Source organism: Sparus aurata, chromosome 22 (assembly GCF_900880675.1).
Source record: "Sparus aurata chromosome 22, fSpaAur1.1, whole genome shotgun sequence".
NCBI lineage: Eukaryota > Metazoa > Chordata > Actinopteri > Spariformes > Sparidae > Sparus > Sparus aurata.
This window is the reverse complement of record NC_044208.1, coordinates 11,118,945-11,136,585: the sequence shown is the minus strand read 5'-3', so window position 1 is coordinate 11,136,585 and position 17,641 is coordinate 11,118,945. Positions and strand designations below refer to the sequence as shown.

Sequence of the window (17,641 nt, the reverse complement as noted above, 5' to 3'; positions counted from 1 at the left end):
TGGTCTTACTTAGAACCAATCAGATCAACAGTAAGAGAGCTCTACCACCAATGGATCCTGATAGTAAATCAAATCAAGCTAGCTGAGACAGAAGTGGCAACATCATTCTATCAAGAAAGGCCTTCATTGCCTTTGTTTGATTTTTTTATATGAAATATGCTCTCCAGTTCTGATATAACTGATGCTTTAGCAGTCTCTATGCTAACCTCCTGAGGAGCAAGATACTGTATCTCTGTGGTCATCGCAACTAAACCAGGGCCGTAGTTGCCAGTAGTTCCTCATCAGACACTGACTGGTTCTGTGTGTTCGGCCTCAAGCGTATAACTGGAACTTCTTGCAGCATCATCATCCCAGGCATCATTACGATTCTCCTCAAATATGTCTTCTCTTGTGATTTAGTCATGTACAGTCTACATCTAATGTCTGGAACAATCCTTTAAAGCTAAAGCTGTGTTCAAATCAAAGTCACCAAAATGAAATCAGTGTAAAGCAGCTGCCTCCCTCATATTCATAAGAAAAACAATATGAAATGGTAGATAGGAGATAGCAGGTTAATAAGCATCACATGGTTGAACATTAGATCCAGTCCAGCATTCCACCCTGCAGGACTGTGAGTTAACTGTCTTGACATATGCTGTAGCTCTGAGAACAGAGGATGCTGTCTTTGGGGGTTTTCACAGCTATTAAGAACATTTTCTAAGAGACACTTATTCTAGAGTTTCCTTTTTCTCACTGACGCAAGCATTAATTATCAGCTCCACGACTATCCGTCAAAAATGCTTTGGCACAAATGTTAATGTGACAAAAGTCCAATCTGTCCCATTTAAAGTCTGAAATGATCTTATGATGACGCTGCAAACACTGAAAGACACTCAGCACTGTTGGCGGTTCTCAGCATGAGAACCGGCAACTCTGCATTTGTGGTTTTTAATATTTAACTCAGAGCTAGCTGCTCTCTACTGGACGGAGGTAGGTCACACATATACACACACCCACTGAAATACACATACACGCACACACACACTGAAATGCACATGTGGACATACGTGTGTGTATGTGTGTCAGCTGCTTTAAATAGACAGTGTGTTTTCTGCTTGACTGATCTTAGAAAACTGGATCAGTGTGTCTTCCTCTGCATCCCCCCAGCAAAAGTTTGTCCGCTTCACTTATGCATATGTATGCCTTCCAAATGTGTGTGTGTGTGTGTGTGTGTGTGTGTGTGTGTGTGTGTGTGTGTGTGTGTGTGTGTGTGTGCGTGCGTGCGTGTGTGTTCCTCTGAATGTGTAGCAGTTTTATAGTAACCCCCCGGGGCTCCATCATGATGTACTTAATGTTTGATTTACAATAACTACTATGATGATCCAAATGTCTTCCCTTGATATCTCTCTGCGAATTCTCAAACATCGGTTTTGTAAAGCATATAACACACTCACACATTCACACACGCACACTCAGAAATTCACAAAATGCTGCAGAAAAAACGACTATTCATACATATTAATACTATCTTACACTCCTACAGCGTGTTCACTCCCCAAGGATTTTGATTGACAATCAATGATGTTTAAACCACATGAGACATATTGTTACTCACAGTCTACACCCCCAGGTTACACACAGACCTTAACATCCTTTGCTGAATCACCGCTGCCATGCCTCAGTTGGTACAAAATCCTGTATATTAATGCATAAGCAGCAAATGAATTAATATTATTTACATCTACAGAACAACATTTGTGGCTTTTCTTGGCCTGGAATTGTCTCCAAACCCCAATGGTGGTGAATTATTGATTAGAAAGCACAGTCCAGACTATGGCTGCACTAATAATTGAAATATGGTCAAAATCAGACTACAATGGAACAAGGATTAAACCTGTTCAGTAAAGCTTTCACAAAACACTCTGATGCCTGGTTATTCCTGAGAAAAATCCTTGTGGTATCAGGAAGAAGAGGCAGCATTTTGTAGCATTAGAAGACAACAACAAAATCACCTGAAAAAATGTTGGCATTGTACATTTCTGCAAACCACAGATATGATGAAACTCGACAAGTTTGGTGATAAAAAATACTTTGTTTGGGTGAGGAAAAGGTCTTATTTTGGCTTAAAATACCTGGCTTTGATGCCGCAAGCGCAGCTGGAAAATGTCCAGGCAGTCACTAAACCTACAGCTTTGAACCAAAAGTGAATAGTAGTCTATTGCTTGGTGGCCTTTATGTCCAACCTGGCTGGTAAATGTGCCAACTTAAATTACTGGTTTCATTGTAACAAACCTGGCTAGAAAATGTCCTGATGGTCACTAAAACTACCAGCTGAAATGGGATGTGAACAGCGTTCTATCGCTTAGCAACTGTTTCATTTAGAAAATATCAAGTTATGTTGTCACAAACCTGATGGGACATTTTCCCAAAGATCACTAAAATCAGTGGATGAAATGGGACAGTGGTCTCTCACTTTGCAGCCATCTTGTTAGCACTGACCTCTTATCTTGTTTGGCAGCAATCTCATTAAAAGTATCCTGATTCATTGCCAGAAACTCACTAAAATTACTGATTGAAACAAGAAGATAAAAGCGGACTCTCGCCTGGTAACCAGCCCATAGAAAATATCCAGTTTTGTTGCTTCAAACCAGGCGGAAAAAATGTCCCGAGGGTCATTAAAATGACTAATTGAACGGGATATGAACAGTAGTCTCTCAGTTGGCAGCCATCTCACGAGCAGTAATCTCTGGCTTGGCAGCCGTCTTGATTAAAAAATATCTAGTTTTGCTGCTAAGAAACACAGCTGGTTAAAGAACCGATTACTGGTTAAGCAGGACCTTCCAACATCATTGCCTTCTCCTCCTGATACGAAAGTCAGCTCATACACACACACATACTGTAGAAATGTTGATATGTTACGCAGGAATCTTAAAAATTTTACATATCCGTGGTTTGCAGAAATGTACAAATGTACACCAGAAGCCATTTTATTCTGGTGATCGGACTGGAGGACATAAAGGACAATGACAAAAACAGGTTGAACAGAACAGGAAGTGAGTGCAACCCGCCATAATAAAAACCACCTCTGCAGTACTGACTTCAAAGAGTGACACTTCAAAAACTCAACAGTCATTTCAAAGACACACATGACGCTCGGAGCCTGTTCAAGTTCAGACCGAGTGAGAGGAAGACAGCCAGTCATCGATCTCCTTCTACATGAAGGACACCATATTAACTAAGTGGCAGCCATCTCTTATTCATCCACTGCTCATTACTTATCAACGCCCTCTCACTCCTGTACTCTGATGGGATTTTCACGGTCCATTTATGGGGCAGGGGGGTAGAGGGGAGCGATGGTGGAAGGGCGAGAGGAGGTAGAATGAGGGGGGAGGAGAGAGTGTAAATAAGAGACAGAGGGGTAAAGGCGTGCAGACATGTAGAGAAGGTGAATGATGAGTCTGAAGGAAGCCGAAGTGAGAGGCCGAAACCATGTGACAGATTAATGATGAATGGAGAGACTGGAGGCGTCCAATCACACACAAAACCAAGAGACAGACAGAGAGATTAGTTCCAATGACCCACTTAGCGAGAGACAAAAATGGCTTTTAATTTACACATAGGAAGTCTGGTGTGATCATCGTGATGGTGATGGCCTTGTAAAATGTTGCATTAAACACAGGAAGTGTTCTGATTAAATAATGGGCTTGTATGGCTGTTGTATGACTATTAATAGTATTATTAATTCGACTTTAAACACTCTTGCTTCCTGCCCTTGGGGTCTTTTTTGCACCATAATCTTCGAATTAACATGTTAATTATAATGTTAAAACACCGTTAAAATGCTACACATATTAAATCCCCCCATGTGCTGTAAAATCCTGTATTTTTTCAGAAAAGAAATTTGATATAAAATTGGGCAACCTCCATTTTTCAATTTTCAACTGCAAGGCCAGGTCGACTGTAACCTGAGAGGAGTAAACTTGAGCTGACCCCAACAGTGGAGCAGACTTTTAAATTAATGAAAGAGTCATTAAAAAATGAATACAACCATAAATCAATTTAATCATCCTTTAATGAAGCAGGCAGATGATTTTTTTTTTTGGCAGAGGGAGAGGGTGAGAGATAGGAAGAGATGAGGTTGGATGGAAAAGCGAGGTGCAGGTTGGAGCCAAATTCTGTCCCAGCAGACTGTGCAGAATGATTGATTTTCTTTAGTTTTGCATCACTGGGAATTTAATGATTATAAATAACCCCAAGCATCTTTTTCATGAAATATTATCTAAAATGTTCTCATAATGACGCATGTCGGACAATGATATCACTACCAATACATCTGCAATAGACCAATATCGTTTAAACACATTGGCAAACGGATAGTTCAGTCTTCTGTATGATTTTGGAGAAATCAGAATAAATACAAACTAAGGAATTGATCAGGGCTCCAGAGTGAGACTATTTTGGTTTCACATGTGCACAAAAACCAAATCAAGTGTGACGAACATCTTTGCTGGTCGCACTGGTGTTTTTTTAAACAACAGTGGTAGTTGAAATGCCCTGTCACATGCCATTTAAATGAAGACACACATGTATTTGCAGTTGTATTCCTGTTTACAATCATTTATATAATGTGTTATGAAATTAAATTGATATGCGTTATTGCATACAGCTAAATTATGTACTGGTGCAGCCGTGCAACAGTGAAACCAGTGTGAATAGTTAGTCTGTGACTGTTAATGTCACCGTCTTTTTCAAGCTTTTGTAGCAAAGCTAGTAAGCCAAAGTGTCATACAACCATTCCAATTCATTGTTGATCATCTGTTTAATAGAATGTTTCAGGAATTTGTCCAGTCATGGAAAAATGACCCATTTATACTAGGGACGCAAATTGTTAGAATAGCTTCACTCAGTAGTCAGATGCCTTAACAATGGTTCATCGGTTAATCATCAATAAAATGTCAAATATATTGGACATTTTTTCCGGTAGAAAACTGTTTTAACCCTGACAAGATGTTTAATGTTAAATCAGAGTAGGCTACATCAGGAGTTGATAGAACAGATCAAGTAAGCACAACATTACATGACTGACAGATTTAATAAAACAAAATAATGACAACTGGCCCAACAAATGGCTAAAATGCAATAACAGAATGTACTTTAAATATCAAAACCAAAAGTATTCATCTGAAAATGGCCCGATCGAGAGTGTTATATTTATTGTGTATACAGTATACCACTAGAATGTTATTGTTGATTCGTCAACTCCAGAGCAGCCTTAAATGCTATCAGGGTGAAGCTAATTTCAACAACTTTATATACTGTTGGATATTTAAATCTGAGAAATACATGTAACAGAGTAAAAACACAGTATTTCCCTCTGAAGTGAAGTCTCTCATGTTAATACACATCGATGCTCTTTAAACATTTCCGAGCCATATTTGTTCAAACTTGAATAAAAGCTTGGACTGAATTCTTACTCTTGATCCTGAGGCACTCCACCACACTCTTCCTCCTCCACCACCTCCTCCTCCTCCTACACTAACGTCACTACTCACATCACACATACGAAGATGTGGGCCAGCAATACATGAAAGAGCAACGGAACTGTGTGTGACCTATTCAGGAGATGACTCATGTTGCACTCACAAACACACACAAGCATACACACTGAGGCATTGCGCCTACAGTGATTATTTTATCAAGTGTGAATCAGTCAGGGCACTCTAATTTACGATTTAGCCCAAACTAAACACAGGATTTAAAGGTTTTTTTTCCCCCTATATAGTCACATTTCAATCTTATTATGTAGCATATTCTCCCTATATGGCAATATCACTTGAAACATGACACATTTTTAATAACTGAGGCCAATATGACTACAGGATGCATTTAATAAGGATGAGGAGGAAGGATTTGTGGGGTAATGGCTAGTGACTAATACACATTACTGTAGTGATGTGACAACAGTTTGAAATGGCTAAAAAGCTGTGATTGATAGAAGCTATTGAAAGCCTTCTAGAGAGTGTGTGTGTGTGTGTGTGTGTGTGTGAGAGAGAGAGAGAGAGAGAGAGAGAGAGAGTGAGAGAGAGAGAGAGAGAGAGAGAGAGAGAGAGAGAGAGAGAGTTCATTAGGATTCAATAGTAGCCTAATTGTTGATTACCCACTACTTACTAGGCATTTAAAAGGCATAGTCCTTTAGGGATCCGTGTGTGTGTATGTGTGTGTGTGTGTGTCCGCTCACCTTGTGCTGTTTCCACATCACGGCCAGCGGTTTGACGTCGTGTTTGTTGTGTTTCCCCTCCTCCAGACACTTCATGCACACCGGAGCCTTGCAGCTGTAGCAGTACATGCTGAAGTTTTCCGCTTCGTGATCCAGGCAGGTCGCGGGTTTCCGCGCGGTAGCGGGCGGCTGCTGACCGCCGCCCCCACCCCCGCTTGCCGCACCGCTTCCTGCCGCTTGGTTCCGCGGCGGTACCAGGCGGTGCTTGGCGAGCGGACCGCGGGACGGGTGGCACCGCTGCTGGCAGGCGTTACAGTAGTAAACATCGCACTGCTCGCACATCACCGCCGCGTCCACCGGGTTGCGGTCGCACAGCTGGCACTTCACCGCGGAGGAGGAGGCGGCGGCGGCGGCAGCGGCGCGGTTCTGCTGGTACCGCGCCACTATGGCCTCCAGCAGCCGGTTCCGAGGGAAACCCCGGAGCCCCCGCTCGTCCAGGGAGACGCTCCTGTGACACAGCGGGCAGGTGAGGGAGCAGTGTCGGTGGTGGTTGGCCGGCGGGAACACCCGCACCCCGTTCGGACTCTTGAGCTGGCACGGTGTGTAGGAGCCGTACCCGCTGTCCGTCTCGCTGTACAGACTCATCTTGTCCATGTCCAGGTAGTCGTAGTCAGAGCTGCCCGACGCTCGGCTCTGCACCGGGGTCTCTCCGTCCGGGGTCTGGACGGTGATGTTCCGGGCACACGCCAGGCAGACATTGTGGGAGCACGGCAGCAGGATGGGGTCCTTGAAGAGGGAACCGCAAACGGGGCATTTTAACTCTTCCTCCATCGCTCCCGTCTGTGTCGGTGGACCGGCGGAGAGAAGCTGCTTCAACGACACTCCAGCACCGACTGACACGGACAGCTCCCGGAGACTACTTGCGCATGCGCGGAGAGGGGCTTGTGGTTGAGTTGATGGATCGAGTTAATTTACCCTCAGATATCTGACCACAGACCAGGAGAGCTCTGAGTCATTCAATCTGTGATCACTATGTAGTTTTGTGGATGATTTTTAAATCAAGAGAAAGATCTTTATTCACTGGTTATTTTGCGTTAACAAACCAAATACACTTTTCCTTTTAAACAAACTGACCTTAAAGGACAGCACAATTTCATACTGTTTTTCTTTGTTTATATGTGGCAGACCCTGCCACCCTTATAGCATCAAACAATGTCCTGGGACCTCATTATCCTCTGAGAACAGATTATTTATTCAGTTATCGAGAAAATACATATTTCTAGGTTTGTATTATTATCTCATAAGAACTAGAAAGTAGAAACGTAGAAGAAAGTAAATATTACAATTTTAATTTATTCTACAAAACTACACAGTGCCCCTTTAACTGCCTAATTATATCACCTATAAATTCTGTATTCCAACATTAAGGTGTCCGTCTTTAAAGTCTCCGAATTGCCGTGAATAAAATTCAGAGGGAGAAATGCTGAAGCTTGATTTGCTTTGTATTTTGTTGGCCTTAAGCACTAAAAGTACTCAAATTGAACCATATACAGTAGTCCTAATGAGTCACCATATGCCCTCAATGAATTTATTATCTGGCAAGATTGCTAAACCCAAAAGAAAACTACAAAAAATGTATAAAGATGATGAAAAACATGACCTCAGTGTCCTCAGTGATGTGTCCCCATTATTTTATACAGTCATTTTTCAACAAAGATGAGCAGTGAACATTAAATAATGTCATGGTATATCTAATAGTGTGGTGTAGTTTGTAAACCAGGAAATCAGTCAGCATTTTTGCACCAACTGACACTGAAACAATTCGTCTTTGGGTGAGATGCTTGAAATCAGGTCTGTGGTTGCCACAGGCTTCAGATATTCACATGTTTTGCTCTACAACATAAAATACACAATGAAATTACCCACAATTTAATCATGAAGCACTTACTTGTCCAGATAAGTGGCTAAATTGCAAACTATTCTAATTCTGGCTCAACACCTTTTAGATTTTGATCGTAAAATAAGGAAAATTGTCTAAATCTATGTTGGCAAAAGAAAACTGTTTCCTCCTCTGTCGCCCTTCAGGCTGCTTCAGTCAACAGACAGGCCATGGCGGTTGATCTCTATGTCAACATTAATGGTGGTCATGATGATAATGAGACTCGTTTATTTTGGCTGCCTGATCCTCTGCATTTGTTAAACCTGTCAGTCTGAGACACGCGATCAAAGCTGGAACAAACCACACAAAGCTCAAACCCTCAGCACGGACCGATGAGGACGTCAGAGGTTAAGAGCCTCGATCCTGCCTGGACAGGGAGGACAGATGCTCGGATTCCACTGAGATTTGTCAATTTGATCCTGTCCCCGTTGTGTTGTGTGACATTTGCTCTCGGTGTTAGCTAAACATTTAATTGAGCAGACAGCTGCCGTGACTGAAGTCCCTCAGGGTGCAGCGTTAATCCCATCCACAGGGACAGCCTCTCCATTTATTAGCCCTGTTAGCCTACCATTATACCGAGTTACACCAACTTCCTCCGATGATTGTCATAGCCTGAACTAACCTTAAACCACAATCTGAGGTTCCTCCTCTTGTTTGAGACATCTTTGAGGACATGTACTCATAAAAAATGAAAGACGGGGCTGTAAATCATTCTGAGACAGCTCAGCGTGAGATGAGAGCTTAATTGAATCGCCAGTTTGACAGTAATGTGGGAGAAAATGGCTTTTCAGAGTGTAGCAATCTCTTTAAGATGCCCCTGAGGCAAATCCAAACACCCAACAGCACCCTTTAACGTTACAGCCAAAGAAGAGTTGTTTGGGGTTATTTTTATACTGCATTATATAACAAAATCAGACTGCATTTTATGAACTTTTTTCCCATTTCATGTCAAAAGTGGAGTGAGTTGTCCAAAGGAGAGGAAAAAGACAAAGACTGAATGTTCTTCTCTTCATCAGGAGAACATTAAAGTGCTCAGATAGATTAAACCGAATCAAAGATCAGTCGCTAATCAGTAGTTATGTGTGGAATTTTTTACAATCATGAAACTTTTGAATTATTCTGGAAGCACACGTTGTGACATTCTGCAGGGAAATTAGAGAATCCTGTTGGAAAAGCACCATTTTTTGATACTGCCAACAGCTGGCACCAGAAGAGAGGTCTGAAATTCACCAAAGAGCAGCCTTAGAACGATATTTATTTATTTTTTTCAGGCACTTGGGGGCCGGAGAACACAACGCTGGCATATCCTCAGCTTAAAAGATTATCCGTGGCTTCATCACTGCAAAACCTCTCTCGGATAAACCTTGTCATTTGACCTATTGTCGATATCAAAACACTTGATTGTGCAGCTTTAAATAATCAAACTCTGTAGTCGCTGGGCAGAAACAAGGGTCAGTGCAGCTTTCAAGTTACCAGTTATTGCGATGATGTGAGCTTTTGTTTGTAAGGAAAAAGCACGAAAGAGTCATTGTTGATGGACCACCAGATGGTCCAGATGTAAAGCATGTTCAAATCCTGCGCATTGCAGCTTTATTTATTGAAAAACAGAGGTGGATTAGGTAAAAATCAGGTGTAAACTTGTGACCTGTCGTTTGTGGATTCCTTGACATCATGGGGGCCGCCATTTGGGTTTATCGACTATCATGCTGTAAATAGGACTGTAATTTACTCTTCTTCTGTGTCGAGGAAGACCTGAAACTAGAGAGCGAGACCATCAACTCATCAGGAAACTGTTTACTGAGGTTATAGTCAAGCAGGGGCGGTTCTAGGGGGGGGCCAACAGGGGCCAGTGCCCCCGTAACTCTGAGTCTGGACCCCCCTGTGGCCCCCCCCTGACAGGGAGTCTGCATTAATAATACAATGACAGATTTCTTGCAATGATTTTGTTCTGAAGGGAGAGGCAGAAATAAAGTGTCTCAGCAGTTTACTACCCAATCAAAATTGCTGAAATTGTAAACACTGTTTTGTCTAAATGAGGGATTTATCCTTTTTTCCGGGTTGTATGTGCCCCCTTACAAAAAAGCCGGCCCTAACCTGGCCCGCCTATTAAAACTGGTCTAGAACCGCCACTGTAGTCAAGTGAGAAGTAGGGTCATATTCTCATAAGCTTACATACAATCAGACCTCTTTTGGAAACCAAGGGAGTCGCCCCCTGCTGGTCACTGGAAAGAATGCACTTCCAAGGCACCTCTGCATGGACTTCACTTTTCAGACCCAAAACTTGTAAATATATTATATTGCATTATATCATAACTATTTTATATAAAACCAGGTAGCTTGTGAATTTTCTCCTTTAGCCTGACAATGCATCATAATTTATTTGCTGAATATGATTTGTGTTATTATCTGAGTCCACAGACTCACAAGTAACAGAAGTTGTCAAGTGTATCCCGCTTCTGAATTGTAGTGGAGCAAAGTGACAGAAAATGGAAATACTCAAGTAAGGGGCCTCAAAATATATACTCGAGTAAATGTACTTAGTTACTCTCCAAAACTGCCGCCTTACATAGATGTAATATATAACTGCACCTGTGAATGTGAAGCTATATTGTACGTAAATCACTCTGGACAGTTTATAATGGAATCAAACCTAAAGAACTACGTTCATGTGATGCCGGATGAGTCTGGTAACAGTTATCTCAAAAATGAAACGTATTTTTGCTCTGTGATTAAAGAGGAATGTACCAGATCCCCATCGATAAAGAAGCAGCTCTTTCACTACAGTCGGATACTTCCCCCGATGAAGGCTCGGAATCTTTTCATCTTTCCATCACGTGAAATATTTACTGAACATTCCCTCAGACTGTCGGCCGGGTGCCTTCCTTTGGAGTAATCCCAGCAGCCTGATGCTTCTTCTTCTCCGAGGATAAACTGATAACTTCACCCGAGGCTTTCCTGGAGCCCCTCGATCACATCAGTGATTATAATGAGATGAGCTGTGAAGCAGAGAGGGACAATCATGTGTTGAATCATGAGCGAGGTCTAAAAATATACCGTCGTCTGCCATCGTGGCACACAGGGCTATGTCGCTCCTGGGAAGTGTTTTACACAGAGAGAGGAGCAATTGTTTTTTATGTTGCAAAAACACAAGTGGAATTGGATTTACTGCGAGGCGGACGGGTCACGGGGCTGGATTTAGACATTTCTCCAGCTGTCTTAGACTAAATGAGGATGTTAAGGACAATTGTTTCTCCTTTATCTAAGAGGAGAAAAAAAACTCATTTAATGTTGCTTTTTTATTATAAAACTGACCAAAAAGGACTGCATTAACATCAATGGTCTATGCACCATCTATTCATCATTAACCCTCCATAAAATTTAAAGACACATTTATCATCATGCGCTGTTGGTTAATATATTTCCTGCCTGTGGGCATCATGCGTCAAATCGTTTGCCAATATGAATCATGCACAGTACGTATAATGTGCATGTATATATGTATATATGCATATAATGCTCATAATCCATCCACACTGCAGTATGTACACATAGCTATCCAGCATTTACTCTTTATTTCTTTGCATCACTTGTCTTTTTTTTCGTCTCATCCTTTTATCTTATTTGTTAAGTTTAGCTTATACATATTTCTAGCCATATCTCTTTTTCTGTGTAAGTACACTGACAGCGATATAAACCGCAGTCACATGTGTACACATACTTGATTACTGATGCCGATTCTCAGTCCATTTTTCTTTTTTTGACATTATAAACAGCCACAAGAGGGCAGCATTACCTCGAATCTATGATCAATAAATAAAGTGCATGAACTGCAGCACTTTTATTTTGTGCAGCCTAAACAGAAACGTGTGTTGTTATCACATGAAGGTGTAGTCCATACTTCAGTCCTCCTGTTAAAGGTTTAAAGTTTGGTTTCAAGCCAACATAAAACTTCTAAGTGTATCGATATATGATTTTCCACTCATCACAACACAGATCTGTTGAAGACGTAATGCCTCTCTTTGCTGAAGTATTCAATTAAAAATGATCGGTGAAATGGGAAAGACTTTTTTACTGCTGACAGTTTGTGTTTTGTAGTTCTTAATTGCTGCACTACAGAACAAAGACTGAAGGGAGCCGTCATCATCATCGTTAGGCAGACTTACCTGTGCCTCTTCTGCCATGAATAGTCAACGTGTTTGTTGCAAAGGTGGTTTATGAATCTAATTCTTCTGAGAATGTCCTTACGTATGTACGAAAGGAAGAGACCTTTGACAGGAAAGTCAATAAACAACCTGGATGCTCATCAGGCAATCATATAAATCGAACATAAAATGCATGTCTTGTTCTTAAGTCGACTAGCGTGATGCAGTTGTAGCACAAACCTCGTGCTACAACTGCTCAAATCAACCACTTTGATAATTGATTAATCAGTTTGAGTAATTTTAATGAAAAAAGTCCAAATTTTCTGATTGAATCCACTGAAATGTGAATATTTTCTGGATTATTCACTTACTTATTCAATTATGCCAGTAATCTTTGGGAAACACTAATCGACATCTTTTACCATTTCCTGGTGTTTTATGAAGTAAATAAGTAATCAATTAATCAAGAAAATACTCACACACAGATTAATGCACAATGGAAAGAATCGTTAGCTGCAGCCCTGGCAAGGTACAATATCTTTAACCGAAACAGCAGAAATAATAAAAAAAATCTGTTCATGTTAATTCAAAATGTTTCATCTAACATCCACACAACAACTCCACTCTTCTTCTCTTACATTAGCTGATATGTTATTCAAATCAACTTGTGTTTCCCAAAAAAAAACAAAAAAAAAAAAACTAAGATTGCACTTGTGCTTGATGACGTTTATTCAACTTCATGTGTTCTTGTCAAACACAAACTTTGACTCTTACAACAGCCAACATTTACCAGTGCATTTGCTTTTCAGTCGTCCCTTTTCAATCAGTCCTAGCAGGCTGGAATATTATTTAGTGTTCATTAATCATCAACATCACTACTGGGTGAGTTTGAATCAAACATGGAAATATATTGCTGCCAGAACTTCCAACAGCATAAACATTAGCTTTTCGAGGGGAGTGCACACACACACACATTGCATTTAGATCAGGTTTCTGCCTATGGCTTTGATACATCTGTGTGATTAAAATTCAGAGAAAACACGGGTCACATGCGCAAAATTGCAAATAACACGGCCAGTCTGCTCCAGAAACATAAATGTATCGGCTGTTTGTCTGAAATGTGACTTTTCTTTTTTGTGTATTCATTGTACCACTACACAACCTTGAGGAACAGTTCACTTCCTGGATTTCAACACACCCTGATATGGAAACAGGAACAGTTCAAAAACAACTATTGGATGCAGTAATAGGGATTTCTGAAAGCAATAAACCAATCACCAGATCATCTTTCAACATAATTACCCCAATATCAACAGGTATTATTGTGTGTGTGTGTCGGTACAATTTCATAAAACTCCTATCTTCAGGTATCTTATTCTGCTGTTCTCCATCCTGTCATTTTCTGTCCTGCCATCTCAAAATAACCAATATTTAGAGGTTATTTGTTAAATGGGAGTTGAAGTTGCCAGAACAGGCAGTAGAAGAACATGTAAGTGTTTCTTTCAATTGTCATTTGTCCTTCATTACAATCTCAGACCACAGATGTGGTGCTCTCCGGGTTGATCCTAACTGGCCTGGTGCTCTTCCTCAGGTCCTGCAGCTGTTTGGCCGGCTTGCCCACGCCCTCCTCGAACCTCCGCTCCACCACGGGCAGCACGGTGTCGTGGAGGAAGCTGGCGTTCTGCATGATGAAGGCCTTCTTCTCGGGGTCCTGCTCGCAGCGCAGGCTGTAGTCCACGTGCTGCACGGCCACCAGGATGATCTCCCTCAGGCTCTCCAGCAGCACCATGTGCAGCTCGGGGAAGTAGAGCTTCAGGCCTTCCTCCAGGAAGCTCATCATCTGCTTGGTGAAGGCCACGATGGTGTAGCTCAGGTTCACCCAGCAGTCGTCCCCGGTGTACTGCTCGAAGCTGCCCATCCCACAGGTGCGCATCTCGTCCTGAGGAGAAACGTGGTAATGTAGTAAAGCAGGGTTTATAGGGAACTGATCTACAGGCCACACGCTAAAAACATGTTTACTGCCAGCTGAGGGAAAAACAAAGCCACTTGATATCCACCTTGAGTTTAGTCAGAGCCTCAGGCGTCATCAGGTTCATCTTCCTCCACATCTCCTCAGAGTTTCGATGCTTGGTGGCCTCCATGATGATGTCCTTGTAGCTCAGCAGGGCCGCCTTTATGTCCTTAACGAGCAGGGACTGCAGGGTGAAGGTCAGGTCCAGGCCGATCTCAGTCAGCTGCTGACAGTGCTCCTTAGCCACTTTAACGCACTCTGCTGCTGTCGACAGGCTCTCCTTACTGTCAAACACCTGATAAAGACAAAAAAAAATCACATTATCAGGACAAGGACAAACGACTTTCACAGGCTTTAAAATTTTGCCACTTAAAAATGTAGTATCTCAAGTTCAGAGTCTACCTGCTTGCTGAAGGCGTCCACAAACATCCTCATGGCTGATCGGGACCACACCACGAAGGCTGAGTAGCAGCCCGTGTTCCCGGCAAAGTCCATCTCGAACTCCTTGGCCGTCTCCAGCAGGCTGGTGAAGAAGATGTTGCAGAGTTTGTGGATGTAGAGCAGCGTGGCTCCCTCTATGCGGAGCTGCCGAATGGCTGTCTGGACAGCGGCAGCGCGGTTCTTTAGAAACAGCTCGCAGGCTTTGGTGGACTGACCTGCAGAACAGACAAAAAACAACTAAGACTCAGTGCAAATATTTCACTTCATGTGGTGAGACAGGGCAGAGTTTTCAGAGCGTTTATGCTTTAGTTCTAGAGTTTCACATTTTCTAATCACCTTCCGTAAATGTGGAGCTGAAGGCTGATTCTTTCATGTTTTTGACTAAATATCTTTAAATTGACTGTTTGAAGAAAAAAAATATCTTAAAGAAATGTTGTGTTGTTCTGCCATCACACTGAATACCTGACGGTGTGTAGATGGCTTTGAAACAACTTTTAGGAATTTAAAATGTGTGAATAAATAAATAAGTGAAAATATGTGATATTTTTTTTTCTTCTTCTTTTTTTTTTTTAAGTACTCAGAAAATCATACAGAGTTTGGTCGCTAGCAGGTCAAAAATGTCTTTCTTAGGGGTTCTTTAGGACAACTTGGTTTCACAACTTCAGGATTTCCAAACTCTTGGCTAGGTTGTATATCTCGGGTCATTAGTATTTTCCTCTGTCTGTATGTTTCCAAGCTGTAATTACGGTCCAATTGATCAAATTTATGTCTGGGCGTTATTGTCTGCACCAAACAACATGATCAAATATCAGAATTATATGACATTTTGCAAATAAAATGTAAAATGCATGACGGAATTATTATTCATTTAAAGATAGATAACCTGAGTTGACTATTCGGGCAGTGTAACAAAACAACAAGGAGTATAAGAAGACAGCTAGGTTCATATATTCTTAAAGACCCAAAGAACACAAATACTGACCTGCAACCTCGATTTATGATGATGAGTTGATTACAATATTAGTTTACAGACACAAAATAAATCTAAAACTATTTTGCTAATTGATCCAATGTTTTTTTAAAGCAAAAAAAGCCAAAAATCCACTAGTTTCTACTCCTCGGTTGCAGGTACTGTGACTTTTGTTCCTCTCAAGCAGCTAAATATAAACTAAATATGTTTTTGGTTAGGGATTGCTGGTTTGACAAATCAAGCAATCCGAGTACATCCTCTTGGGCTTTAGGACACCGTCATGGACAATTCTCTCCATTTTTGCTGCATTTTAAAAACACTAAATGTGTGTGAAACCTTAGAGGCAGCATTCTATCATCACAGCTAAACAGCCTCTGAGATCATAATCTGAAAGTAATGGTGCTGAATGATGTTTGCACGCTTGCTCCAAGAACACAACACAGATTTAACCAACTCATGCAAAGTTAATGCAAATGAGGAAAGTGAACATGGAGTGGTGTCGCTGCAGAAAAGAAAAATTGTCTTTTTTAAAACAAAGCAGGACCTAGTCTGATCAGCTGGGACACGGCCCGCCTGGTGGCTTTCGGTCCTCCTCGAAGTGACCGATCTGGGGACAACTCGAACACCAGCACCTCCGTCAGCTGCCTCACGCGCTCGTCCACCTTCAGCCTCAGCTCTTTGACCCGCGGGGTGACCGGCTGGTCTTTCAGATACTCGTTCAGCTTGTCCAGCAGGTCCACGGCGCCCTCGAAGTCCCTCTGGGCGATGCAGACGTCCAGATCCTCCGGCAGCTCCTGGATCCACTCCAGGCTGAGGTCCACGCTTTCCTCCGCATCAGCTGGCTCGTCATCGTCCACATCGAAAGGGTTGGTGGACACCTCGGCTCTGACGGGAGAAGTGGGCACCTCCTCCTCTTTCTTGTGCCGGTCCTTGGTGGCCTTGTTCTTCTTGGTCTCGTCCAGGATCTCCAGCCACTCCTTCTTGATTTTGCTGTTCTCCGCCTGGAAGATGCGACTGTCCGGGAACATGAGGATCTTGAACATGTCCTTCATGGGAGGGTTGTCCTTCACATTGACCACAGCGAAGCTCTCCAGGTCATACAGCGCGTTGTACTTGTACTTGACAGTCCCTCTGCGGTTTGGCAGCCAGGTGGCGATTAGCAGGCAGTCATTCATGAGGAAAGCGTGCACCTTCTGGATGGGGGACATGTTGTCAACGTCAAACTCCACAAGGTCACCATTGTAGACTAGGTGCCTCCCTGGGGTGTCCATGATGTTTTTGCCCCCTTCTACTTTCTCCAGCAGTGAGGTGAGCGTCCTCTGCTTCACCTCCTCTGTCTCTTTGGGGAAAGCAGCCTGCATCTCTTTGGAGGTCTCGTCCTTGTCCGTCAGCAGCAGGGCCTGAGTGATGCTCTCCATGATGCTCTTCTGCTCCGTCAGGATGTGACTCAGCTGGTACATCTCGCTCTCCAGGTAGGAAATCTCTTTGGCCGTTTCGATGAACTGTCTGTAGTTTTTGTAGACGTTCTTCTTCAGGTTTTGGGCCGTTTCGTCGGCCAAGTTTTGGATTTTCTGACGGTGCTCCTGCAGATCTCTGTCGCCATCGGACTGCTGCGAGAGCTGCTTCACGTAGTTCTGTGGGTCGAAATTCGGCGATTCGAGCAGCTTCCGGAGACGGTTGCCCGTTTCCGACATCCTCTATTGCGAATGTGTTTTCTTATTTAGGCAAAAAATCGTGCAAATTAGAGGTAAATGTAGACAGAGGAGCAGTTCATGGACGCCCCTCAGTTCACTTCCGCTTGTTTCCCAAACAGGAAGTTGACACCCCGGCTGGAGCGTCACGGGACTCAGAAAAATGGTTGGCCAACAAATCGCGGCAGCTTTTAATTAATGTTAGTCGTTTGTTGAAGAGTAGACTGTTTTTTTTTCAATTCTGAAAACAC

The 17,641-nt window shown here is 42.4% G+C and overlaps 2 protein-coding genes across 5 annotated transcripts in view; both read right to left on the bottom strand.

Annotated features, from left to right (window-relative positions):
• The window catches only part of trim67 (tripartite motif containing 67), a 54,367-nt gene extending 47,251 nt beyond the window's left edge, over positions 1-7,116 (bottom strand). For 3 of the 4 annotated variants that reach the window (XM_030405748.1, XM_030405749.1, XM_030405750.1), the window contains exon 1: positions 6,218-7,115. In XM_030405748.1, the coding sequence (XP_030261608.1) occupies positions 6,218-7,027 (810 nt within the window). In that variant the 5' untranslated portion in view covers positions 7,028-7,115. Of the gene's footprint in view, positions 1-6,217 lie in introns of all 4 variants that reach the window. The other variant, XM_030405747.1, reaches the window with a different exon arrangement.
• A 5,872-nt stretch (positions 7,117-12,988) lies between these two features.
• On the bottom strand, positions 12,989-17,523 carry exoc8 (exocyst complex component 8). Its single transcript, XM_030405677.1, has 4 exons — positions 16,244-17,523; positions 14,691-14,944; positions 14,335-14,583; positions 12,989-14,216 (listed from the first exon to the last, which is right to left on the bottom strand). The coding sequence occupies exons 1-4, from the start codon at positions 17,391-17,393 to the stop codon at positions 13,809-13,811; spliced, it is 2,061 nt and encodes a 686-aa protein (XP_030261537.1). The 5' UTR covers positions 17,394-17,523; the 3' UTR covers positions 12,989-13,808.
• Between the last annotated feature and the right edge of the window lie 118 nt (positions 17,524-17,641).